At 47.7% G+C, this 26,895-nt stretch overlaps 1 protein-coding gene across 1 annotated transcript in view; it reads right to left on the reverse strand.

Moving 5' to 3' along the window:
• Window positions 1-276: 276 nt before the first annotated feature.
• LOC141192443 (gastrula zinc finger protein XlCGF53.1-like) overlaps window positions 277-26,895 on the reverse strand; it is a 58,985-nt gene continuing 32,366 nt past the window's right edge. Inside the window, exons 7-8 of the mRNA XM_073661974.1 lie at window positions 1,799-1,944; window positions 277-1,496 (exon numbers count right to left, since the gene is read on the reverse strand). Coding sequence (XP_073518075.1) covers window positions 1,491-1,496; window positions 1,799-1,944 — 152 coding nt within the window. The 3' untranslated portion in view covers window positions 277-1,490. The remainder of the gene's footprint in view (window positions 1,497-1,798; window positions 1,945-26,895) is intronic.

Genomic DNA, 26,895 nt, shown 5'->3' on the forward strand with positions numbered 1-26,895 from the left:
AGTTAGGGACTCACAAGACAATGAGGATCCTTCACTTGGGTTGCGAGCTTATTTTTGTTTGTGGAAAATGTTACACACCCTTCGCAAAGGCTTCCTCTTTCCCAGACAAAATAAAAAATACCTAATTTTTCAATTTTCTATAAGTTTACCGTTGTTTGATTAAAAATCTTTTTTTTTTATAAAAAGAAGCCTCATCTTTATTTTTAATTTTGTAAGATTTATGTGCTTTCATCCTGTTTTACATATAAAAACAAAAACACATTCTGATGTTGTACTTTTATTGTTGTTTTTAGTCAATCTCTTGCCATAAATTATTCCATGTCTGCTTACTGGACCATCGTTAGCACACAATTCTTCTTATTGCTGCATATATCGTCAGTGAGCACAGAAACTTTAAGTTCACACTCTGTATACAACATCACACACATTGTGTTGTGAGGTTAGTGCAATTATACATGCTTAAATAAGGCCCGAGTGGCAATTACTGTGAGTAATTTTGAGGGGCTGCGTATTGGTGAGCTGCCACACCAGATTGTGCATAGTTTTGTGTGGTTGTAATGTGGCTGACATGTTTGAGATGGATTAGCTTGTTGTGATCTTGGCAGAGGCTTGTGAAGTCAAAATTGTTGAGTGTAGGGCTGAGGCTCAAATGTTGGCCCACCAGTAGCCTCCACAGGCATGAGGGTAGTCAGATGTGAATGTTGCTGGTTGTAGGGAGGTGTTGGACGGACAGAAGAAGGGCCAGGCATGTGCTGGTACTGATGGGTGTAGGCGGTGTTTGGCGAAACGGAAGAGGGAGCAGCCATGTGCTGATAATGATGGGTGTATTCGTGGTTTTATGAGACAGCAGAGGGTGCATGCATGTGCTGATAGGGTTGAGTAGCAGTTAGATTTACCGGCCCAGAAGATAGTGTAGCAACATTTTGGCCATGTGTACTGGAAGTAGCAGATGACAGCTGAGTTTCATGGTGGCCAGCTCACCATTGTTCAATTGGTGAAAGAACCTGGTTTGGCACCTGTTGTCCCTGGCTAGCATCAATGAGGGTCAGTATTGCAGCCCGTACCTGTTCTTGCCATTCCTCTGAAACTTTTGCAAGACATGGAGACAGTGACCTACAAAAGTGATCAACTGATGTTTCTGGTGTGAGGGTATTGATGATCGCAAGAACCTGAGCATCAACCACCTATGGCAGCATACGCAGCTCTTCCAGACATTTGGTTCTTCTTCCTCGGACGTTGGTGGCAATAATCCTTGGACAAATCGGTGTGGATGACTGTGTTTCTGGTGCATTTTGTGTTTGGCTTGATGGTTGTGAACTTTCTTGTGTGCTTACTGGAGCAGGATCAGTGGAGCCTTCAGCAGCATCAGACACTTCTTCAGCCTGAGCTTGTGGATTCTGGTCAGCTGGGGGGGATCTGTCTCGGATGCTGATGTACATGTTGCGGATGGTTCTGCTCTTGTAGATTCATCTGAGTCATCCAGGTTGTCATCAGTTCTATGAGAAATTACATTGCCAAGATATTAGTGTAGGTATAATAAAATGTAGATAAACATAAGTGTTGGCATCTTTAAAATGATAAGAACATATGAAGCTAAAGCGTCAGTGTAAAGGCCTTTACCATTATGAAGATCACAATTGGACTGTGTGTACTTCTAACTTTATACATATGTATTTCATTAGGCACTTGATCTGTATGTGTCTTTCTGATCTAGATAATATACATTTTTGAAAATAACAAGTTAACACATCAGATTATGTTCTGCCTTAAATAATAAAATACAAACACAGTCACTTACTGGTTCCATTATTGGCTTCAGAAAAGCTAAATTCTTGTAGTAGACATATCGCCTTTTTCTAGTGGCACCTGATGTCGTGGGTAGTGGAAGAAATTCTCGCCTGAACTGATCCCTCGCTGAACGCCATCGCCGCTTTACAAAATCAACTGAAAGACAATGGTGAAACAAATATGAGTGTAAGTGTTTAAAGTTGGTTTTAAAAATTGCCTAATATACTATTTTCAATTTTTTAAAAAAAATAGTTTTGCACAGATAATTCAATTGATAAATGAACAATTAGGCATTTCCAAAGAAAAATCATTTTACATTTTAACAGTATTGGAACTTACTTCTGTGGGGCCAATTTAAGGGATGATGTCAGCATTAAATTATATTTTTGGATAACATCATAAATGTAAGCATTTGTAAGTTTTGTAAAGTGAAAACTTGGTTGAGGGACTCAGGGTAGGTAGGCTAAAATAAAAATAGTGGGTGCAGTAATGCATTATATGTGTGGCCTTGCCAGTGGCAATAAATAGTCAGTGTTTACAGGAACGTTGGAGATAACACCCAAAAAACATTCACACAAAGGGGTAGAGTTATGTAAACATTGGCATTTACATGGAGAACAATACCAGCCGGCACATGGCCACCTAATGGTTTATACATGTAATGTAATGTAGAACAGATCTTATGGCTCCTAAAACCAAAAATGCAAAAAAACTTTCAGTCGCCTTACAACATTCAGTTAAGACATTGGATAATTTATGTGCAAATTTACCCACAAGGGTCCAAATTGTAAGGCATCAAATCCAATACACATATGGAGCAATACAATAAGCAGAAAAATCAAAAGTAATGGCAGAAAGTTACAAGGCCATGGAAGGGAATGCCAAACAATATTACACTTTGTAAAATTATAAGGGATTTGGCCAAACACTTCTCCACATATTATGGATTTCCACATTGCAGCTACTTTTGAGATTTTTTCTCATATTAACTAACAAATTATTTAATGTGTTGTAGGAAAAGACTGGAAATAACACTGGCCTAATGAGATGCATAAATACAAGCTACAAATCAGGCCACGGACACACAATGCATGTGTAATACATGCTTACGCTAGGCTTGTTACTAACAACCATACTGTAAACTAAACAATTGGGAATGAAAAACAGTTCACACAGTAATATATGAATAATTAGGTCTATATGTTATTTTTAACAAAGTAAAAACAATGTACACGTCTGGTAATGTCTGTGTGGTTCAGCCCTTTTAAATTACAAAGCACACAGCACAATGTACAGTATATGCATGTAAAAAATACATTTTGGTATGATAAAGGAACTGCTATGGGATAACTTACCAAACTTTGCCTGCTTGGCTGGTGAATATGTGGCCCATCCTGGTCTTGGGAAGAGCTGTGCAGCTACAGCGAGCCAAGCCCACTCTATTCTCCGTCTGTCATGGTATCCCTCTGTTCTGGTGTCCCAAAGCTCATGGTGCTGCTCCACGAGAGATATTAGCCGTGCTGTGTCCACCCTGGGGGCCATTCTGCATCAAATTCTCACCACACTTGCAAAACACCACCACTCTCATAGTATTCCAACTTCACCTCTCACAAAATGCTGACAAGATTAGGCCAAACTTTTAAAACAATCATGGTCTAAACACCTGGCTGAAATTGAAACAAATTGTTTTTATGTTAGCCCTATAACGTTAAAAAAAGGACTTGTCTCCGTGTGGAGCGTGGTCCGTGAAAATACACTGAGGTGTACACAGAACCATTGATTTGAATGAGTCTGCGTGTGTCAGTGTCTCCAGTACGTCTGGAAACTGTCACCACTCGTACTGGAAATACTGAAAAGAGAAAGAGCCCTTAAGGAGATAATTAAACATCAGGAGGAAAGGGTTTAGGTTCATGGAGAATGGGGCTGACTTCTCTGTCAGCTACAGGCTCTACAATAGGGACAGGCTGCACCTCAATGGGGAGAATGCAGCTGTGCTGGGGGAAAAAATGGTCAGATGGATGAATGGAGGAGCTTTCAAACTAGGATCTGGGGGAGGGAGGGTAGCTGTGCAAATAAGGGGGAAGATTAGACAGAGAGAGTGAGACAATAGGGGTTAATGAGGATTTAGGGGGGCTGGGACATTCAAGGAAAATAAGGAGGCGAGTAGCAGTAATAAATGTGCTAATAGTATTAAATGTCTGCAGGCAATTGGAAGAAGGCTTGAAAACAAAATGAATGAATTAGAGACTCTTATGTCAGGCATTACAGAAACCTGGCTGGATGAAAGCCATGACTGGGTAAGAAACATAGAGGGTTACACTATATTCAAACGGATAGGAAAGAAAAATAGGTAGAGGGGTGGGTATTTTCGTTAAAACCAATTTAAGACCTCAAGCTCAGTGATGACATGGGGGGGGGAGATTCAACAATATAAAGCACACATGTCCAACTCTTGGTGTAATATTTGACCCGTGACACCAGAACCATCACATGTGGGGCCATTATTCGGAATGGAGGACTTTGTGGGGCCCATTATATTGTATGGAGGAGCAGAAGATCTCATAATTAGATTTAGAGAAAGAGGGTATAGCCATCGCTCTGTGAAGAAAGCATTTCACCGAGCTAAATATACCACCCGTCATAAATCCTTCTATAATATAAAACCCTCTATAATATAAAACCAGCCAAAAACGACAATACATTACGGTTAGTGATGGGCGAGCACTAAAATGCTCGGGTGCGCGACCCGAGCAACGAGCCCAATGTAATGTTTTTAAGGTGGCTCCCCCCGGCGGTCTGCAGAGGCCTAAAAATTGCCAAAATCGATGGGAACAGTGCTAAAATGACATGGGAACAGTGCTAAAATGACATGGGAACAGCATGGGGAAGACCCCTGGAAGCATTTCTGACTCCCCCGTCACTGCTGTCAACAATGTTGTCAGAGGTATTACGCCACTTTTACGGACTCACAATAAAACATACAAAAACTAAACCAAAATGGATTTTCTTGGAAAATATGTTAAGGAACATCCTTTCCAGGGTAATAACTTGTATATAAGGCAAAATAAATAACGAAAAACAAAAATACTCCTCCACACCTTGGGCTATGTTCACACGTAGCGTTTTTGATGCGTTTTTGCACTTTTGCATTGCTTTCAACCGTGACTAATGCATTCACCGGGAAATGTCATTTTAACATTTTACAACCTTATCTGGCCATGTGGTGTGTGAGACATGATCAGACACATCCTGTTTCATTTATGAAGGCGGGACTCTGAAAGTCACAAAGCCTATTTTTATAGGGCCATCAGGCGGCCCTTACTATTCTTAAAGGGCCAGCAGTCGGCCCTCGCTATACTTAGAGAGCCATCAGCCGGCTATGCTTTGTTGTTCCCATTACTAAAGAGTGGGACTCCTATACTGTTATATTGAGTGGCAGCATAGAAATTAATTCATCGCACACTCTTTGAAATTTGCTATTTGGTGTAAGTTTATTCACACAGGAAAAAAACAAGAAACAATACAATGGTGAAGGTGACAATAAGTAGACGTTTCGGCCACACAGGCCTTATTCATTACGTCGCTACTGCAAGAAAGACAATAAGAAGATGAGGATAAAGAATTGATAAAATAAGCCATACATAAAAAATACAATTCAAATGGACAAAAGATTCCAAATAATGGGAAAGTAGGTATCGGAATGGGTGGTATAGGTAAAAAAGGGAAAGGAGGGATAGTAGGGGAGGGAGGGGAGGGAAGAGGGGGGAGGGGGAGCGGAATTACAGATATACACACTGTAATGCACACGCCCGGGCTGAGCGGCGTGTGCGTGTGATTCCACTGGACCGTGCCGGAGAGTGAATGCCTGGAGGGGCGTAACTAGGTATTTACCCGATCCGACCAGGGTCGCACGACGGCATATGACGCCAGTGCACCAAGGAGGAACCGAGCAGAGGGACCAGGTGCTACTCCAGGACAGACCCCGGACACAGCTGTTGACCCACACAGGGGAATACAGGAACAGACTGGTTAGGCTGGCACACAGACTGGTGGGAATAGGCAGGCACGACTGGTATGCAGGCAGGCAGGTATGCAGGCAGGGGGGTACAGGCAAGCACGGCTAGAGTGCAGACAGGAAGGCACTAGCAGGTAGGAACACAGGCGGGATAGGACCCAGTACACACTGGGACTCTGGAACAGAACCACAGATGTGGCGGACAAACACAGCAGAGTGAGGCCACTCAGAGAGGTGAGCGAGAGCAGGGCAGGACGAGACCGCCTGGAGCGGTGAGCAAGAGCAGGGCAGGACGAGACCGCCTGGAGTGGTGAGCAAGAGCAGGGCAGGATGAGACCGCCTGGAGCGGTGAGCAAGAGCAGAGCAGGACGAGACCGCCTGGAGTGGTGAGCAAGAGCAGAGCAGGACGAGACCGCCTGGAGCGGTGAGCAAGAGCAGAGCAGGACGAGACCGCCTGGAGCGGTGAGCAAGAGCAGAGCAGGACGAGACCGCCTGGAGCGGTGAGCAAGAGCAGAGCAGGACGAGACCGCCAGGAGCGGTGAGCAAAGGGTCAGGGCTGAGCGAGACTGCCGGAGCAGTGAGCAAGGAGTCAGAGCAGGACGGACAGGGCTCTGTTCACACGGAACAGACAGGAAGGGAAAGGCAGAGCCAGATACCCACAGGGTACTTGCAGTGAAGTAGCGAGTGGACCACAAACTCACAAACGGGAGTACAGAGACAACAAGCAGGAGTTAGGTACGAGTTCAGACTCTGCAGAAAAAAGAAAGGAACGGACATAGAGAAAAAACAGGTAAAAGATAGGAGAGAGTACAGACTGGAACTGAGTGTACGGAGGAGACCGACACTGCAGCGGGATACAGGAGCGGGTCTGGAAATACGGCCCCCAGAGAGGCGGGACGAACAGGCAAGGAGCGTGTTCAGACAGGACAGACAAGATACAGGAGCGGGTCTAGGTAATCGGCCCCTAGAAGGCAGGAGGAACAGGCTAGGAGCGTGTTCAGACAGGACAGACAAGATACAGGAGCGGGTTTAGGTAATCGGCCCCTAGAAGGCGGGAGGAACAGGCTAGGAGCGTGTTCAGACAGGCCTAGAAATACAGCCTCCAGGATAGGCAGACAAGAGAACACAGAACGGGACCTGGCACCTTCAGAGTGAAAGCACACACTGAATGAAACACAATGCTCAGGCAGGGATTGATTGGGGCAGCTGGGTTAAATACCAGGTGACAGACAGCAATAGGCTGAGGACGCACAAGGGGTGTGACCCACAGCAGGTACAAAAAGCAGGAAGTGATCGGGCGCCGCCCTTAAGCAGCAGAAACAGACACAAACAGACAGCATGGAGGGAAGCCAGAGAGACATTCTGGACTGGAGATCAAGTGCACGCTCTTGCACAGTGGGAGATGGACCACTATGCAAGGACGCCTCCAGGTATGTTACAGTACCCCCCCCCCCCCCCTTACGCCCCCTCTTCTTCAGGCCTGCCAGAATCTTCCGCAGGGAATTCAAGGGCCAATCCTTCACTTCAAGGAGATCACTTCCACTGTCCACAGGAAAAACTGGTCTCATCAGGTTAGCTAGGATGCTACCTCCTATCCAGCCATCCTCAGCAACAGACGAAACGGGTGGAGTACCAGGAACAGCACACAAGGAAGTCTCTCTCCACATATTTTCAGGTGGCACCCCAGAGGGTACAGGAGACAACTGGAAGTCCTCCACCGGGTTGGAGGGGAGCAGAGACTTGGGGGTAATCTCTGCTTCGAGGTACATCTTGTCAAATTCACAGGAAGAAATAGACGGGTTATCAGGTACAGGGTGAGAAAAAGTCACTGTCTCTTTGTTATCTGGTGGTACCCCGGAGGAGTCAGGAAACAACTGGAGGTCCTCTGCCGGGTCAGAAGAGTGCAGAGGCTCAGGGAAAACATCTGCTTCAGAGTACACTAGGTCGGACTCACTGGACGAAGCAGGCGAGGTATCGGGTACCGAGTATTGGAAAGTCTCTGTCCATTCACCACCAGGTGGCACCCCGAAGGGTTCTGGAGACAACTGGAGGTCCTCCGTCTGGTCAGAGGGGTGTAGAGACTCATGGGTAACCTCTGCTTCAGAGTACACTAGGTCGGACTCATTGGATGAAGCAGCCGAGGTATCAGGTACTGAGTATAGGAAAGTCTCTGTCCATTCGCTACCAGGTAGCACCCCGAAGGGTTCAGGAGACAACTGGAGATCCTCCGCCTGATCGTAGGGGTGTAGAGACTCAGGGGTAACCTCTGCTTCGGGGAACACTAGGTCGGACTCACTGGACGAAGCGGGCGAGGTATCAGGTGCAGGGTATAGGGAAGTCTCTCTCCAATTGTCCTCAAGTGGTATCCCGGGGGAATCAGGAGGCAACAGGGGGTCCTCCGGTGTGAATTCTGGGTGGGCAGCAGTCTCTTCGGGCAGGAGAACTGGTGCACTACCCACGCACATTACCCGTTGGGGCTTCTCCGGGATACAGGGAGATAAAGCTTCAGTAGGGACTTCAAGGTTGGGGTCAGGAGGTCTCAGGGAGGACAGACCCTGGCGTGACGGCTTGCCTCTACGTCTAGCACGTCTGGACTGCCTCTTGAGGTTGGGAGAAGTATTCCGGAGAGTGTAGTCACCCTGTGAAGATTCTGGGTGGGCAGTAGTCTCATTGGGCTGGAGGACTATTGCGCTACCCACACACATTACCCATCGGGGCTGCTCCGGGATACTGGGAAGTGAAGCTTCAGCAGGAGCCTCCGGGTTAGGATCATCGAAGACCATTAGAAAGGCCACCAGGAAGGCCATTATGTCTAGGACGATAGGATCCTGTGCGTCCCATAGGGGAATGATCCAATTCAAGGCATCACCCGCTAGGTAAGACATCATGAATCCCACCTTAACCCGATCTGTGGGAAAACATAGAGGGTAGAACTTGAAGTGTAGCATGCATTGCTCCACAAATGCATGACTCTGTCTTGGATCCCCATAGTAACGTGGCGGATCCGCAGGAACGAGAGCTGATAGATCCATCTGGATGGGTGCGTAATTCGCCTGGAATTCAGCTAAGGAAAAAAAAATTAATTAATTTATTTTTAATGCACGTATTCGCTGGAAAACATCTCAGAGAGCGAAGGCCGTGGGGCTCAACGGGAACCATGGCCTGAGCATGCTGTAATGCACACGCCCGGGCTGAGCGGCATGTGCGTGTGATTCCACTGGACCGTGCCGGAGAGTGAATGCCTGGAGGGGCGTAACTAGGTATTCACCCGATCTGACCAGGGTCGCACGACGGCATACGACGCCAGTGCACCAAGGAGGAACCGAGCAGAGGGACCAGGTGCTACTCCAGGACAGACCCCGGACACGGCTGTTGACCCACACAGGGGAATACAGGAACAGACTGGTTAGGCTGGCACACAGACTGGTGGGAATAGGCAGGCACGACTGGTATGCAGGCAGGCAGGTATGCAGGCAGGGGGGTACAGGCAAGCACGGCTAGAGTGCAGACAGGAAGGCACTAGCAGGTAGGAACACAGGCGGGATAGGACCCAGTACACACTGGGACTCTGGAACAGAACCACAGATGTGGCGGACAAACACAGCAGAGTGAGGCCGCCCAGAGAGGTGAGCGAGAGCAGGGCAGGACGAGACCGCCTGGAGCGGTGAGCAAGAGCAGGGCAGGACGAGACCGCCTGGAGCGGTGAGCAAGAGCAGGGCAGGACGAGACCGCCTGGAGCGGTGAGCAAGAGCAGGGCAGGACGAGACCGCCTGGAGCGGTGAGCAAGAGCAGGGCAGGACGAGACCGCCTGGAGCGGTGAGCAAGAGCAGAGCAGGACGAGACCGCCTGGAGCGGTGAGCAAGAGCAGAGCAGGACGAGACCGCCTGGAGCGGTGAGCAAGAGCAGAGCAGGACGAGACCGCCTGGAGCGGTGAGCAAGAGCAGAGCAGGACGAGACCGCCTGGAGCGGTGAGCAAGGGCAGAGCAGGACGAGACCGCCTGGAGCGGTGAGCAAGAGCAGAGCAGGACGAGACCGCCTGCAGCGGTGAGCAAGAGCAGAGCAGGACGAGACCGCCTGGAGCGGTGAGCAAGAGCAGAGCAGGACGAGACCGCCTGGAGCGGTGAGCAAGAGCAGAGCAGGACGGACCGCCTGGAGCGGTGAGCAAAGGGTCAGGGCTGAGTGAGACTGCCGGAGCAGTGAGCAAAGAGTCAGAGCAGGACGGACAGGGCTCTGTTCACACGGAACAGACAGGAAGGGAAAGACAGAGCCAGATACCCACAGGGTACTTGCAGTGAAGTAGCGAGTGGACCACAAACTCACAAACGGGAGTACAGAGACAACAAGCAGGAGTTAGGTACGAGTTCAGACTCTGCAGAAAAAGGAAAGGAACGGACATAGAGAAAAAACAGGTAAAAGATAGGAGAGAGTACAGACTGGAACTGAGTGTACGGAGGAGACCGACACTGCAGCGGGATACAGGAGCGGGTCTGGGAATACGGCCCCCAGAGAGGCGGGACGAACAGGCAAGGAGCGTGTTCAGACAGGACAGACAAGATACAGGAGCGGGTCTAGGTAATCGGCCCCTAGAAGGCAGGAGGAACAGGCTAGGAGCGTGTTCAGACAGGACAGACAAGATACAGGAGCGGGTCTAGGTAATCGGCCCCTAGAAGGCGGGAGGAACAGGCTAGGAGCGTGTTCAGACAGGCCTGGAAATACAGCCTCCAGGATAGGCAGACAAGAGAACACAGAAAGGGACCTGGCACCTTCAGAGTGAAAGCACACACTGAATGAAACACAATGCTCAGGCAGGGATTGATTGGGGCAGCTGGGTTAAATACCAGGTGACAGACAGCAATAGGCTGAGGACGCACAAGGGGTGTGACCCACAGCAGGTACAAAAAGCAGGAAGTGATCGGGCGCCGCCCTTAAGCAGCAGAAACAGACACAAACAGACAGCATGGAGGGAAGCCAGAGAGACATTCTGGACTGGAGATCAAGTGCACGCTCTTGCACAGTGGGAGATGGACCACTATGCAAGGACGCCGCCAGGTATTTTACACACACAAATAGTTAAAACATTTATAGGCAGTCATGGAGTACCAGGGGGAGCCCAGGTGTTATCTACAGGGGTAGGGGGTTTCCTTACTTGTATCTGATTTAGACCATAAGTCAAAGGAAGATACCAGAGTATACGGATAGATGATCCAGTTAGAATCTGTAATGATGAGGGGATACATGTCAGTGTCATTAAGCACTTGGTTGGGCACATAAGTTCATGGATATGAATACCTTCACAATGGTACCAGAATTCATCAGCCTGTGGAGAGCTGGAATAGAGGTAGTATTTGTTATACATAATGCCAATAGTGGAAAAACTGAAGGCGTTGGCTGAGAAGAGTATATACCTGTAGATCCTGCGTCATGGACGTCTCTCAGGTGGAGGTCCCACGTGTGGTGGCTGCGGAGGGTGCAAGAGCGGCATTCCCACGCTGTGCTATAGGCAGTGTGAGGACCAGGCTGCCTTATGTATGCAGTGCCGCGCGCTGCCGGAAGTGCGTCATAAGGGGGTGTGTCCCGGAAATGACGTGCCGCGGCTTGGTCATGTGACGGAGACTGTCAAAGGTAGCCATGGTGATGGTACACAGAGCGCTGTGTGGTGGGCCGTTCTATGAGTGGGGAGGTGAGATGCTGACATAGCGTTGGGCGTGTACTTGGCAGTGACGCGCCGCGGCAGGTCACTTGGGGGAAGCTATCACAGGTAGTCATGGCGATACTAAACAGAGCGCTGTGTAATGACGGCGTATGTGTAAGACATTCTATGAATGAAAGGGTGGGATGATAACGCTGGGCACTGCAAGTAAATGGACCTGTGGGAAAGTTTAGACAGGGATAGTGAAATGCTCACATAAGAGGTAGGATGCGGTTAGGGATAGGCTATATGGGAAAGGAAATATGGTAGTACCCGTAAGTATTAGCTGATCCCCTGGGGATCTAGAGGTGTGATGTAGGGGCATATGGTTAGAGGGTCCTCAATAGGGAGGCAAAAATAAGTATGTAATGGGGGGGTAGAGCCAGTGTGGATGTCACTGTATTGTAGGGTAGAGTCAACTCACCTAATAGGTCAGGATGATTCAGTGGGTCTGTAAAGGAAGGAATAAGTTAGTAAATCCAGTCTATTTCCCTGTTGAGTCCTCTAGGAGAGATGGTTTGCAAAGTATAGATCCAGTAGGATTCCCGTTGTTTTAGCAGACTAATGTGGTTACCCCCCCGTCTAGGTCTGGCCACATGCTCGATGACCTGGAAGCAGAGTTGGGCCACGGTATGTTTCGCTTTTGAGAAATGGTCAGGTAATGGAAGCCAATTTTTGCTACACCGGATGGTGGATTTGTGACTTGCAATTCGATCTCGTGTATGTTGTGTCATCTCCCCTACGTAGAGGACACCAAGGGGGGCACTTGATTACATAGATAACGAAATTTGAGTCGCATGTGAAGAATCCCTTAATGGGATAACTTTTGCCTGTCCTGGGGTGTGTGACAGTGTCAGATTTAATGATATTAGAGCAGGCTGCACAATTTAGATAAGGAAATGTCCCGTTACGATGTGTACTGAGGAAACGTTGTGATGGGAGTGTCCGTGTGCTACCGAGATCTGCTCTGACAATTTTGTCCTTAATGTTGGGTGATCTCCTAGTGCACATGAGGGCAGGGGTCGTGAAAGCCAGGATCTCAGGATAAACTTTGGACAGAAGAGGCCAATGTTTTTTGATGGTAGCGTGTATTTTTGGCATGAAGGGGTGGTACGTGTGGACGAATGGTATCCGTTCGGTTTTTGTGGTGGGTGGATGTGGAGGTATCGGGTCCAAGGCCCAGATTCTTTCTTGTTGGAGGAGTTTGGTGGGGTAATGGCGTTCCAGAAATTTTTCCCACTAATAGAACGGCCCACCACACAGCGCTCTGTGTATCATCACCATGGCTACCTATGACAGTCTCCGTCACATGACCAAGCCGCGGCGCGTCATTTCCGGGACACGCCCCCTTATGACGCACTTCCGGCAGCGCGCGGCGCTGCATTCATAAGGCAGCCTGGTCCTCACACTGCCTATAGCACAGCGTGGGAACGCCGCTCTTGCACCCTCCGCAGCCACCACACGTGGGACCCCCACCTGAGAGACGTTCATGACGCAGGATCTACAGGTATATACTCTTCTCAGCCAACGCCTTCAGTTTTTCCACTATTGGCATTATGAATAACAGATACTACCTCTATTCCAGCTCTCCACAGGCTGATGAATTCTGGTACTACTGTGAAGGTATTCATATCCATGAACTTATGTGCCCAACCAAGTGCTTAATGACACTGACACGTATCCCCTCATCATTACAGCTTCTAACTGGATCATCTATCCGTATACTCTGGTGTTTTCCTTTGACCTATGGTCTAAATCAGATACAAGTAAGGAAACCCCCTACCCCTGTAGATAACATCTGGGCTCCCCCTGGTACTCCATGACTGCCTATAAATGTTTTAACTATTTGTGTGTATATCTGTAATTCCGCTCCCCCTCCCCCTCCTCCCCCCTCTTCCCTCCCCTCCCTCCCCTACTATCCCTCCTTTCCCTTTTTTACCTATACCACCCATTCCGATACCTACTTTCCCATTATTTGGAATCTTTTGTCCATTTGAATTGTATTTTTTATGTATGGCTTATTTTATCAATTCTATATCCTCATCTTGTTATTGTCTTTCTTGCAGTAGCGACGTAATCAATAAGGCCTGTGTGGCCGAAACGTCTACTTATTGTTGCCTTCACCATTGTATTGTTTCTTCTTTTTTTCCTGTGTGAATAAACTTACATCAAATAGCAAATTTCAAAGAGTGTGCGATGAATTAATTTCTATGCAATCTACGGACACTACCAGTCCATTGCATCTGCATCTCAACTAAATTAGACAGTGTGCACGCTAATTTTCTACATAGTGAGTGGCAGGGCTGCCCAAAATTAGGACACACCCGAATACCCCTTTGAAGAGACTTAGAGGAGGGCCTCTTGAAAACAATGTTCCCATCATTAGGAAGTGGGTCTCCCATACTGTTTGCCTATGCAGTGAATGCAAGGGCTGCCGAAAAAAAATTTGGACCTACTCCAATGCCCCTTGGAAGAGATGTAGAGGAGGGCCTCCTCAAAAAAAAAATGTTCCCATTATTAGGAAGTGGGTCTCCCATTGTGTTTGCCTATGCAGTGAATGCAAGGGTTGCCAAAAATTTGGAGGCACTCCAATGCCCCTTGGAAGAGACGTGGAGGTCAGAGGGTCTCCTGAAAACAATGTTCCGATTATTAGGAAGTGGGTCTCCTATACTGTTTGCCTATGCAGTGAATGCAAGGGCTGCCAAAAACTGGGAGGCAATCCAATGCCCCTTGGAAAAAACGTAGAGGGCCTCATGAAAAAATGTTCCCATTATTAGGAAGTGGATCTCCCAAAGTTTTGGCCTATGCAGTGAATGCAAGGGCTGCCAAAAATTGGGAGTCAATAAAATGCCCCTTGGAAGAGACGTTGAGGGCCTCATGAAAAAATGGTCCCATTATTAGGAAGTGGGTCTCCCAAAGTTTTGGCCTATGCAGTGAATGCAAGGGCTGCCAAAAATTGGGAGGCAATAAAATGCCCCATGGAGAGACGTAGAGGGCCTCATGAAAAAATGTTTCCATTATTAGGAAGTGGGTCTCCCATAATGTTGGCTTATGCAGTGAATGCAAGGGCTGACAAAAATTGGGAGGCACTCCAATGCCCCTTGGAAGAGACGTAGAGGGCCTCATGAAAAAATGTTCCCATTATTAGGAAGTGGGTCTCTCATAGCATTGGCCTATGCAGTGAATGCAAGGGCTGCCAAAAATTGAGAGGCACTCCAATGCCCCTTGGAATAGACAAAGAGGGCCTCATGAAATTTTTTTTCCATTATTAGGAAGTGAGTCTCCCATACTGTTAGCATATGCAGTGAATGCAAGGTCTGTCAAAAATTGGGAGGCACTCCAATGCACCTTGGAAAAGATGTGGCGGAGGGTCTCATAAAAAAATGTTCCCATTAGAAAGGAGCGGGTCTCCTATACTTGTAATGCCCATGCACTAAGTGTATGGGTTAACAAACATTTATCCCTGGAGGGGTATACATGAACATACTGTATAAAAAATTTTTTTTACGGACATCATAAACACCCTTTAAAAAAATTATGTGGGTGTTGCATCACGGACAACAGTCAACCTGGTGATATGGTGGTGGAGGATGAGGATGAGGTGGAGGATGAGGACAAGAGCAAATAGCCAAAATCAGGAAGCATATACCCATGTGTGGGTGTGAAGAGATGCATAGGAATACACTTCCCAAAAAAAGACACTGGATTTGAGTTTATGTTACGCTGCTATCATTCGGTGGTGTTGACAAGTCTGGCCCAATCCAGCCCTTGTTCATTTTTATAAGAATCAGCCTGTCAGCATTTTCAGTTGACAGGCAGATGCACTGATCAGTTATAATTCGACCAGCTGCACTAAAAACCGGTCTCTGATAAAACGCTAGTGGCAGGCAGGCCAGGACCTTCAAGACGTAGAGAGCCAGTTCATTCTACGTGTCCAGCTTGGATACCCAATAAATATAAGGCACAGAGGAATCACGGAGGACGTTGGTATGGTCAGCAAGGTACTCCCTCACCATCTTCCCAAACTTTGCACTCCTTGTGAGCGTAACCCGCTCCTCAGGGCCTGTGCGATGGGAGGGGCTGAGAAAACTCTCCCAGAACTTTGACAGTGTTCCTCTGCCTCTGCTGGATTGGAATTGTGTTTCTCTCAGTTGTACTCCTTGGTTGTCCAACGAACTGTGACCTCTGCCGCCAGCGTTTTCAGATGGGAATTTTTTTAATAGTTCTGCAACAAGGGCCTTCTGGTACTGCCCCATTTTTGTAGACCTGTCTGCCTCAGGAATAAGAGATATCAAGTTCTCCTTGTATCGTGGGTCTAGAATTGTCACCAACCAGTAATGACTGTCACCCAAAATTTTTAGAATGCGAGGGTCATGGGAAAGGCAGCGTAACATAAACTCAGGCATGCTTGCCAAATTGCTAACAGGCAAGACTGGCCATGCTCTCCTCCTCCTCCTCCCTGTCCTTGTACAGGTAGTACCATCTATAGCGCAGGAAACTAGCTCCTGTTCCTCCTCCTCTTCCTCATTGTCACCTAATCCACGTTGGGATGAGATGAGGCTGGGCTGTGTGTAATCACCCTGTATGGTTCCTTGCTCCATCTCATCGTGCTTCCCCTGGAATGCATCCTCTTTGATTATGAGCAGAGAGCATTTCATAAGACAGAGAACCGGGATGGTGACGCTAATTATGGCGTCATCACCGCTTACCATCTTGGTGGAGCCCTCAAAGTTTTGGAGGATGATACAGATTTCTAACATCCATGTACACTCCTGAGGTCTTGTGTGAAGTCTGAACTGAATATCGATGGCCATGTTGATACTGGTAGTCAACAACTGCCCTCTTCTGCTCACAAATAATTCCCAAGATCTGCAATGTAGAGTTCCAATGCGTTTGGACATCATACACCAGTCAGTGAGCTGGAAGCTGCAAATGCTGCTGAAGTAAGGCAAGGGCGGCGGAAGCTGTAGCTGACTTTCTAAAATGGGCACACAGGCGGCGTACAAGCAGATCCGGCAGCTCCAGGTAGGATTTGAGAAACCACGAGTTTAAGCACATGGGCCAGGCACGGTACATATGTGAGCCCGCCTCGCCTCAGAGCCGCCACCAGCTTCCGGCCATTGTCACACAGGACCATACCTGGCTGTAGGTTCAGCAGTGTCAGCCACAGATCTGCCTGCTCTTTCAGAGCTGTCCACAACTCTTCAGCATTGTGCGCTTTGTCACCTAAGCATATTAGCTTCAGCACAGCCTGTTGTTGCTTGGCCGAGGCAGTGCTTCCAGCTTGTGACTGATGTGGTCATTTCAGAGATAGAGGCTGAAGAGTAGGAGGAGACTGAGGAGGATGAGGTTCAGGAGCTGTAGACTGTGGGGGCACCCCTGATTGACCTAGGGCCCGCAATCCTCTGTGTCGGGAGGATGTGTTCCATCCCAAGGTCTAACTGGGTCCCGGGTTCCATTATGTTAACCCAGTGTGCCGTCAGCGAGATGTACCATTCCTGCCCACAAGCACTTGTCCACGTGTCTGTGGTTAGGTGGACTTTCCCTGTAACTGCATTGTTGAGGGCACTGCTAATGTTGTGGGACACGTGCTTGTGTAATGCGGGGATGGCACACCGGGAGAAATAGTGGCAGCTGGGGACCGAGTACTGAGGCACGGCCGCCGCCATCAGGTTGCAGAAAGCTTCCATCCCCACGAGACTGAAAGGCAACATTTCGAGCGCAAGCAGTCGTGAAATGTGGGAATTTAGGGGTGTGGCCTGTGGGGCGTTGGCAGGGCAGGAGGCATCTTCACATGCACTATGGACAGGGTATTGGCTTGCACGCACAACAGCAGAAGAAGCAGTGGTGTCACCCTCAGACACTGTTCCTGGACCCTGGGGTTTGGCCACAAAGTCAGGTGCTTTGCTGCCATGTGCCTGATCATTCTGGTGGTGGTCAGGCTGGTAGTTATCCTACTCCTGCTGATGCTGGCCTGGCATGTGGTGCAAATGGCCTTTTTTGGGGTCATTGGCAGAGTCGTTAAAAAACAACCAGACTTGGGAAGACCTAGCAGTTGCACTGGCAACTTCCGTTGTGCTAGTGTTACGGGGAACGGTTGCCCACCTTCTGTCTATGGCCACCACACTGCGTCTTCCTGCCTGTTGGAGTGCTCTGCCTCCCTCCCCCTGTGTGCTGCTGTCCTCGCTCTGCATGTCCTCCTGCCAGGTTGGGTCAGTTACTATATCATCCACCACCTCATCTTCCACTTCCGAATCCTGGTCCTCCTCCTGACTTTCTGGCAATTGTGTCTCATCATCGTCCACCTCTTGTGACACTTTCCCACCGTCGCCTTCATATGACCAAGGCTGCTCAAATATTTGGGCCTTGCCACATGCGATCTCCTCTGGTGCCGCTTCAAGTGGACCAGGCGAGATGCCCAAATCTATAAATGGAAAAGTGAACAGCTCTTCGGAGTGCCCAAGTGTGGGATCAGTTGTCTCTGGGCACTTGGCATGGTGGGAGGAAGGAGGATCAGGGTGAGGAATATGCAGTCCAGACTCACGGCTACTGAGACTTGACCGTGTGGAAGACAGGGTGGTGGTGGCTAAGTGACTGGAAGCATTATCTGCTATCCAACCAATAACCTTTTCACATTGCTCTGTGTTCAATAGTGGGGTACTGCAGTCCCCTATTAATTGGGACAGGAAGGTCGAGCGAGAATATGTGGGTGTTTGTTGTGGCACAATTTCAGCTTGCCCATGGCCTCGGCCTCTGCATACACCATCACCATCACGTCCAGTTCCCCGTCCCTTGCCCATTCTAAATGGAGGACAATATCTTCCACGCTCACTACAAATGGCTGAATTTGGAGCGAACTTATACAGTGCCTACAAGTAGTATTCAACCCCCTGCAGATTTAGCTGGTTTGATAAGATGCAAATAAGTTAGAGCCTTCAAACTGCAAACGAGAGTAGGATTGATGAACAGAAGCATAAATCTTACAAACCAAAAAGTTATGTTGCTCAGTTGAATTTGATTAAATTTTAAACATAAAAGTGTGGGTCAATTATTATACAACCCCTATGTTTAATATTTTGCGGAATAACCCTTGTTTGAAATTACAGCTAATAATCATCTTTTATAAGACCTGATCAGGCCGGCACAGGTCTGTGGAGTTATCTTGGCCCACTCCTCCATGCAGATCTTCTCCAAGTTATCTAGGTTCTTTGGGTGTCTCATGTGGACTTTATTCTTGAGCTCCTTCCACAAGTTTTCAATTGGGTTAAGGTCAGGAGACTGACTAGGCCACTCCAACACCTTGACTTTTTCCCTCTTGAACCAGGCCTTGATTTTCTTGGCTGTGTGCTTTGGGTCGTTGTCTTGTTGGAAGATGAAATTACGACCCATCTTAAGATCCTTGATGGAGGAGAGGAGGTTCTTGGCCAAAATCTCCAGGTAGGCCGTGCTATCCATCTTCCCATGGATGCTGACCAGATGGCCAGGCCCCTTGGCTGAGAAACAGCCCCACAGCATGATGCTGCCACCACCATGCTTGACTGTAGGGATGGTATTCTTGGGGTCGTATGCAGTGCCATCCAGTCTCCAAACGTCACATGTGTGGTTGGCACCAAAGATCTCGATCTTGGTCTCATCAGACCATAGAACCTTGAACCAGTCTGTCTCAGAGTCCTCCAAGTGATCATGAGCAAACTATAGACGAGCCTTGACATGACGCTTTGAAAGTAAAGGTACCTTACGGGCTCGTCTGGAACGGAGACCATTGCGGTGGAGTACGTTACTTATGGTATTGACTGAAACCAATGTCCCCACTGCCATGAGATCTTCCCGGAGCTCCTTCCTTTTTGTCCTTGGGTTAGCCTTGACTCTTCGGACAAGCCTGGCCTCGGCACGGGAGGACACTTTCAAAGGCTGTCCAGGCCGTGGAAGGCTAACAGTAGTTCCATAAGCCTTCCACTTACGGATGATGCTCCCAACAGTGGAGACAGGTAGGCCCAACTCCTTGGAAAGGGTTTTGTACCCCTTGCCAGCCTTGTGACCCTCCACGATCTTGTCTCTGATGGCCTTGGAATGCTCCTCTGTCTTTCCCATGTTGACCATGTCTGAGTGCTGTTCACAAGTTTGGGGAGGGTCTTAAATAGTCAGAAAAGGCTGGCAAAAGAGATCTTTAATCCACACATGTGAAGCTCATTATTCTTGGTGCCTGAACTACTTCTTAATACTTTAGGGGGACCAAACAGAATTCTTGTGGTTTGAGGGGTTGAATAATAAATGACACTCTGAATTAACTTTTAACGTTTTTTTAAAAAAAAAAAAAACAATATTTGCTGCAGTGCATTTCCCACTTCCAGGCTGATCTACAGTACAAATGTCACAATGCCAAGTTAATTCCGCATGTGTCAACCAGCTAAATCTGCAGGGGGTTGAATACTACTTATAGGCACTGTATGTGATCAGTGTGACGGACAAACCACAGTTTTAAATAGCTGGATTTTTAGCGCTTTAATATGGAAAGGACCTGGCTGTATTCTGCAGTGCCAACAAGCAAATGGCGCAGATAAACGGTGTTCTCTGGATTGCTTTTTAAGCAAATAATCAGGATTAAGATAAAAAAAAAAATATTCCTGCCCCTGATACCTGGGCCTATTTCTTCAAATATATGTAAAAGCACCAGCAGACAGAAGTGGAATGGACCCTCTTGCTATGTGCACTGCAGTCCGCTATATACCCTGCCTGCCTGCCTGCCTAGCATGGCGGTGCCAGGTCTGATGTAGACCTGATGCCGCTGTGCGGCCAGCCAATCACTGTAATGCCACAACCAACATGGCTGCAGCATTAGTGTGTGGCAGACAATCCCTGCATGTTGATTGGCGCTCTAACGCTCTAACATGCAGGGAGGGGACCCGAGCTCTCGCCGAGCAACCCCGGAAATACTCGGCGAGTGCCAAGAATCTCAAGCAGTGAGATGCTCGGGCGAGCACCGAGCAGTAGCGAGCATGCTCGCTCATCACTAGTTACGGTTCACTACAACATTCCACTCTAAAGTGACTTAATTACGTGACTGTCTTAACAAATCATGGCCCATCTTAATGGCTGACCCCATATTGGCAAAATATGTACCAGAGAGACAGCAAATCACCTTCAGAAAAGCAAAAAATCTCTGTGATCATCTTATGAGAAGCCACTGTTATCCTACCACTCCCCCTAATTTTTTGAAAAGACTACCTCCAGTAAATGGATGTGTACCATGTGGTAGATGTGTGGCGTGTCATAATGCTGAACATGCTAACTCTTTCACAGATTCCCAGGGCTCTAGGACCTATTACATCACCAAACCGATAACTTGCACCTCTAAAGAGGTGGTCTATTATCCGACATGCCTGTGTACTAAAATCTATGTAAGGCTCACAACTAGACAACTTAAGACAAGAATACGTGAACACGTCCTAGGTATTGAAGAGGCGGTAAATTAAACTGATATTTCTACGTTAAAAACTATTCCCAACCATTTTAGAATACACCATAAGTGTGACGCATCTAAACTTAAAGTTAGGGTTATTGACTAGTGTTGAGCCACCCCCATAGTGTTCGAGTTCGGTTCGGTTCGTCGAACACCCGTATGTTCGCCGAACTGTTCGTCGAAATGTTCATCGAACACCGTTAAAACCAATGGCAGGCAAACAAAAACACATAGAAACACATAGAAAACACCTTCAAAGGTGTCCAAAAGCTGACAAACTGCTCAGAAGACACAACTAACACATGGAAAAGTGACAAGTACATATAGTCATGCGAAAAGAAAAGAGGTGGAGGAGTAAAAGGAGGGGGAGACACAGATATAGGCATGTCATGCCCTTCTAAAACCAAAAAAGTGCGAAGCCGACACGGCCAATCCGTTCCTGCCCGTGTGACCTCCGTGTCGCCGGGTTTGTGCCAAAGCCGCGGTGGACCCTGACGACCAGCCCCCCTCTCCCAATACTGGTGCCTGTCCACTGGTGGGTCGAGCGAGCCCCCCTGCGGTGGAGGCAGGTCAAATCTTTTTAATTTAAATTGTCTCTCTAATTTGAATGAGTACACTTTAAACCCTTTTACAAGGATCTATTGGAGGGCAAGTCTCATGCCAGCAGCAGCGTAATTCCAGCTCCAGTAGCATCCACTAAAGCTGCTGCAGTTAAAAAGATTTTATAAGGATCGAGCTTGGCGGTCCACCGCAAGGCGTCCTACCGCCAGTCCCAGCCCCTGTGCCTTGGGGTGCCTCCCCGATGCACTTCACTGAGTGTCCCGGGGGCCCGAACCATTTCCTTTGAAAAAATTAAGTGTCCAAACTACAGGTGGTGTAGCTTGCTTAACAGCTGGGATAATCCGCTGACTAGCAGACACTGCTACTAGGCACAAAGTATTTCCTGGGCTAGATGCAGTTAAAAATTTGTAATTAGATACTCTCGTTGAATGCTGAGAAAGCATTCCATAGAGTCTCCTGGCGCGCCATATATTATTCTCTTAAAAAGCTTGGTGTAGGGGTCTAGGGGACCCTTTTATAGCCAAAATCACAGCCCTGTATCGCAATACGTCACCTAGGCTGAAGATAAATGGAACATTTTCATCACCTTTCATAATCACCAATGGGACAAGGCAGGGATGTCCTCTGTCGCCTCTCTTATACATCCTAGTGACGGAGCACCTGCTCTCATCAATTTGCCATAACCCCAATATTAGGTGGATTGAGGTGGGAAGCACAGAGTACAAGTGCTCTGCATTTGCTGATGATGTCCTAGTATATATCACTCAATCACATATATCCATCCCTGCTGTTATGGCGGAAATAGATCACTTTGTTACATGGTCAAATTTTAAAATCAATGCAGCGAAGTCTGAGGCCCTCGATGTCTCCCTCCCCAAATCCATACAGAATTCCATCCAGTCCAACTTTCCCTTTGCCTGGCCCTCACAGGGTATCAAATACTTAGGAATTCGTATTCATAGAGACCTCTCCCGTCTATGTTATCTTAATTTTGGGCCCTTTATTGAACAACTCCATACAGACCACGGTTGGCAAGTTAGAACTGTAAGATTCACTACGTGAACCACTGGTGTTTTGTGGAAAAGCACATGTACACTGTGTTACAAATTATTATGCAAAAAGTGTTTAAGAGTGATAAGGTAAGAATTTTTTTGTTCGTCAGTTAAACTCATTGATGGTGATGTGTGTCAGGGCTCTTTATATCACTGTAAGCAATTGCAGACACCTGTGCTAATTAGTTTGGCAGGTGTGTCCAATGAAAGGCAAGACTACTTAAGAAGGCTGTCCCACATTATTAAGCAGCCTAAATTTTCTGGCAAAATGGGAAAGAAAAAGGATGTGTCGGCTGCTGAGAAGCAACAAATTGTGGAGTGTTTAGGTCAAGGCATGACTACAATCAACATTGCCAAGACACTTCATCCTGATCATCGCACAATCAAGAAGAATGTAGCTGATTCACAGTACACACGTGTGCGTGCTGATAAGGGAAAATTGAGGACTCTTTCCTACAGGCAATTACGTCAGGTTAAAAGAGCAGCGGCAAAAAAGCCTTGTCATAGCAGCAGACAAGTTTTTGAAGCTGCTGGTGCCTCCAACGTCCCCCGAACAACAAGATGCAGGGTCCTTCAGAGGTTTGCAGCTGTGCGTAAGCCATCCTGTCAACCTCCTCTATCCACTGTACACAAGCAGAAACGGCTCCAGTGGGCCAAACAATACATGAAGACTGACTTCAAAACTGTTTTGTTCACCGATGAGTGCCGTGCAAAGCTCGATGGTCCAGATGGATGGAGTGGAGGATGGCTGGTTGATGGACACCCCATGCAAACACGGCTACAGCGCCAACAAGGAGGAGGTGGAGTAATGATTCGGGCTGGAATCATGGGGAGAGAGATTGTTGGCCCCTTTAGGATCCATGAAGGGGTAAAGATGAACTCCATAAAGTATGTGGAGTTTCTCAAACAGCACTTCCTGCCATGGTTCAAGAAGAAGAACAGTGTATTCCGCAGCAAGATCATTTTCATGCATGATAATGCACCGTCTCATGCTGCACATAACACATCTGCATCTCTGGCTGATATGTGCATAAAAGGGGACAAACTTATGGTGTGACCCCCATGCTCCCCTGACCTCAACCCCATTGAGAACCTCTGGAGCATCATCAAAAGGAGTGTCTATGATGGCGGGAGGCAGTTCACATCTAAGCAACAGCTCTGGGAGGGTATTCTGTCCTCATGCAAAACAATTGAAGCAGAAACCATCCAAAACCTGACAAATTCAATGGACGAGAGAGTTCAGAAGCTCCTTTCGAACAAGGGGTCCTAGGTGCAAATGTAATATCACCTAGAATAAAGTTTTGAGTTGAAAACTGTTTGATTTCAGATTCTAATAACCTGCTAATGCTTATAATTTAAAAAATGACCATTTTTTTTGTCTTTATTAAAATGAAAAGGTTGATCGAAGAGTGTGGGGGATCTAAGAGTGTGGCAACCCAGTAGTCAGGATTACTTCGAATTCTGACAATCTGAGGGTCATGTTGCAGGTAGTGCAGCAAGAAGGCACTCATGTGTCTTACGCATCTAGGAGCCCCAAAATTATTTTCCGGGCTAGATGCAGCTAAAAATTATTATTAATTTGAAAGCTGGTGGAGCTTAGTATAGATGGCCTAATAGAATCAGTACTGCAAACTGCTACAAGGCCCAAATTATTTTCCAGCCAAGATACAGATAAACATGATTAGTAATTTTAAATCTGGTGGAGTTTAGTATAGATGGCCTAATAGAATCAGTACTGCAAACTGCTACAAGGCCCAAATTATTTTCCAGCCAAGATACAGATAAACATGATTAGTAATTTTAAATCTGGTGGAGTTTAGTATAGATGGCCTAATAGAATCAGTACTGCACACTGCTACAAGGCCCAAACTATTTTCCAGCCAAGATACAAATAAACATGATTAGTAATTTTAAATCTGGTGGAGTTTAGTATAGATGGCCTAATAGAATCAGTACTGCAAACTGCTACAAGGCCCAAATTATTTTCCAGCCAAGATACAGATAAACAAGATTAGTAATTTGAAAGCTTAAAACGGTTGGTGAGGTGATTTTAACAAATCATCAAGCTTTTACTCTCCCCAGGATGACACAGGGGTAGAAAAGTCATTTCGGATCCATGATTTGTTCATCTTTATGAACGTGAGTCTGTCTACATTATCAGTGGAGAGCCGCGTGCGCTTATCTGTCAGCACACCACCAGCAGCGCTGAACACACGTTCAGACAGAACGCTGGCTGCGGGGCATGACAAGATCTCCAAGGCGTAAGTGGCGAGCTCCGGCCATTTATCCAGATTGGAAGCCCAAAAAGAGCAAGGGTCCAGTGACACAGTCATGGCTTCAATGTTTACTTGGAGATACTCCTGTACCATCGTCTCTAGGCGTTGACTATGTGTCAGACTTCTTGTCTCCTGTGGCCTTGCAAAGGATGGGCTAAAAAAGTGGTGAAATGATTCCGCAAAATTTATGTTACCAGCAGATACTGTGGTTCTGTTACGTTTTGAGTGCTGAACACTCGACGGTCCCACGGTTGGCAAGTTGGAACTGTGAGATTCACTACGTGCACCACTAGTGTTTTGGGGAAAAGCACATGTAAGATTCTGCAACAGTCTCTGCTGATACTCCTGCATGCGTGCATCTCTTTCTATGGCAGGAATAATTTCTGCAAATTTACTTTTGTACCGGGGATCTAACAGTGTGGCAACCCAGTAGTCAGGATTATTTCTAATTCTCACAATTCGAGGGTCATGTTGCAGGTAGTGCAGCAAGAAGGCACTCATGTGTCTTGCGCATCCAGGAGCACCAAGTCCCTGTTGTGTTGGTGGCGAGGTAACAATCATGCTTCCTTCCTCTGCCCTCTCCCCCCAACCTCGCACAACAGAAATGTGATCAAGGTCTCCCTCATCTGATGAGTCTTCTATCAGTTCGTCCTCCACTTCTTCCTGGGCTCCTGCACCTTCCTCACTAGTTTGGCTGCTACCATGCTCCCTGGTAAATCCATCTCCCCCACCCTCACATGCCTGCCGCCTTGGTGCTGCCGACCGTCTGGACCTTGCAGATGTTAGCCCTTCCGCATACAACTCCTCCTCCTCTACTTCCTCCACCTCCTCTTGTGCCACCACCTGACTCCGAATTCTGTTTAACATGTGCTGCAGCATGTAAATCACCGGAATAGTCATGCTGATAATGGCATCGTCAGCACTAAACATCTTCGTCGCCATTTCAAAACTGTGCAGAAGGGTGCATAGGTCCCTGATCTGAGACCACTCCTCCAGCGTGATTTGCCCCACCTCTGGATCTCGTTGGCCCAGGCTATACGTCAGAACGTATTGCACCAGGGCTTGTCGGTGCTGCCACAGTCACTGCAACATGTGCAGAGTTGAATTCCACCGGGTAGGCACATCGCATTTTAGCCGGTGAAGTGGCAGGCCCAACGACTTCTGTAGAGATGTAAGTCGCTGAGCTGCGGGATGCGAACGGCGGAAGTGAGCACACAGCGACCGTGCCCTCTGCAGAAGGCCATCTAGTCCGGGATAGTGGGCTACAAATTGCTGGACAACCAGGTTCAACACGTGAGCCATACAAGGCACGTGTGTGACATTGCCCCGGCGAAGGGCCGCACCCAGGTTTGCAGCATTGTCGCGCACGGCCTTCCCTGGTTTCAGGTCCAGTGGAGACAACCATTCATGAAACTGGTTCTCCAGAGCTGACCACAACTCCTCAGCTGTGTGACTCACATTTCCCAGACATTTCAAAGTAAAAACCGCCTGATGACGTTGAGCCCTGCTGCCAGCATAGTAAGGAGGTGTGCAGGATCACTTCTGCACAGTTAGAAAGCTTGTGGCATGACCAGACAGGCTTTGGGTGCAGGTGGAGGACCGAGAGGAGGTTGAGGAGGCAGAAGCAGTGGAGGAACTTCAAGATAAAGAGGATTGACGCACAACTCGTGGGGACTGCAAGACTTGGACAGCATCCCCTTGTCCTGCTGTCACCATAGTTACCCAGTGCCCAGTCAGCGACATGTAACGCCCCTGTCCATGCCTACTCATCCAAGTGTCTGTGGTGAAATGCACCCTGTCACACACAGAGTTTCTCAAAGAAGCGGTGATGTTGTGTGCGACATGCTGGTGGAGAGCAGGCACACCTTTCTTTGAGAAGTAGTGCCGACTAGGCATCTGGTACTGGGGCACTGCGATGGACATAAGGTCTCGAAAATCCTCTGTGTCCACCAGGCGGAAAGGCAGCATTTCTGTAGCCAAGAGCTTGCAGATGGTGAAATTCAACCTCTTAGCTTTCTCATGGCTAGGAGGAAATGGTCTTTTACTTGTCCACA

The sequence above is a fragment of the Phyllobates terribilis genome, unplaced genomic scaffold, assembly GCF_046119375.1.
Source record: "Phyllobates terribilis strain yellow unplaced genomic scaffold, ASM4611937v1 Scaffold_61__1_contigs__length_8056638, whole genome shotgun sequence".
NCBI lineage: Eukaryota > Metazoa > Chordata > Amphibia > Anura > Dendrobatidae > Phyllobates > Phyllobates terribilis.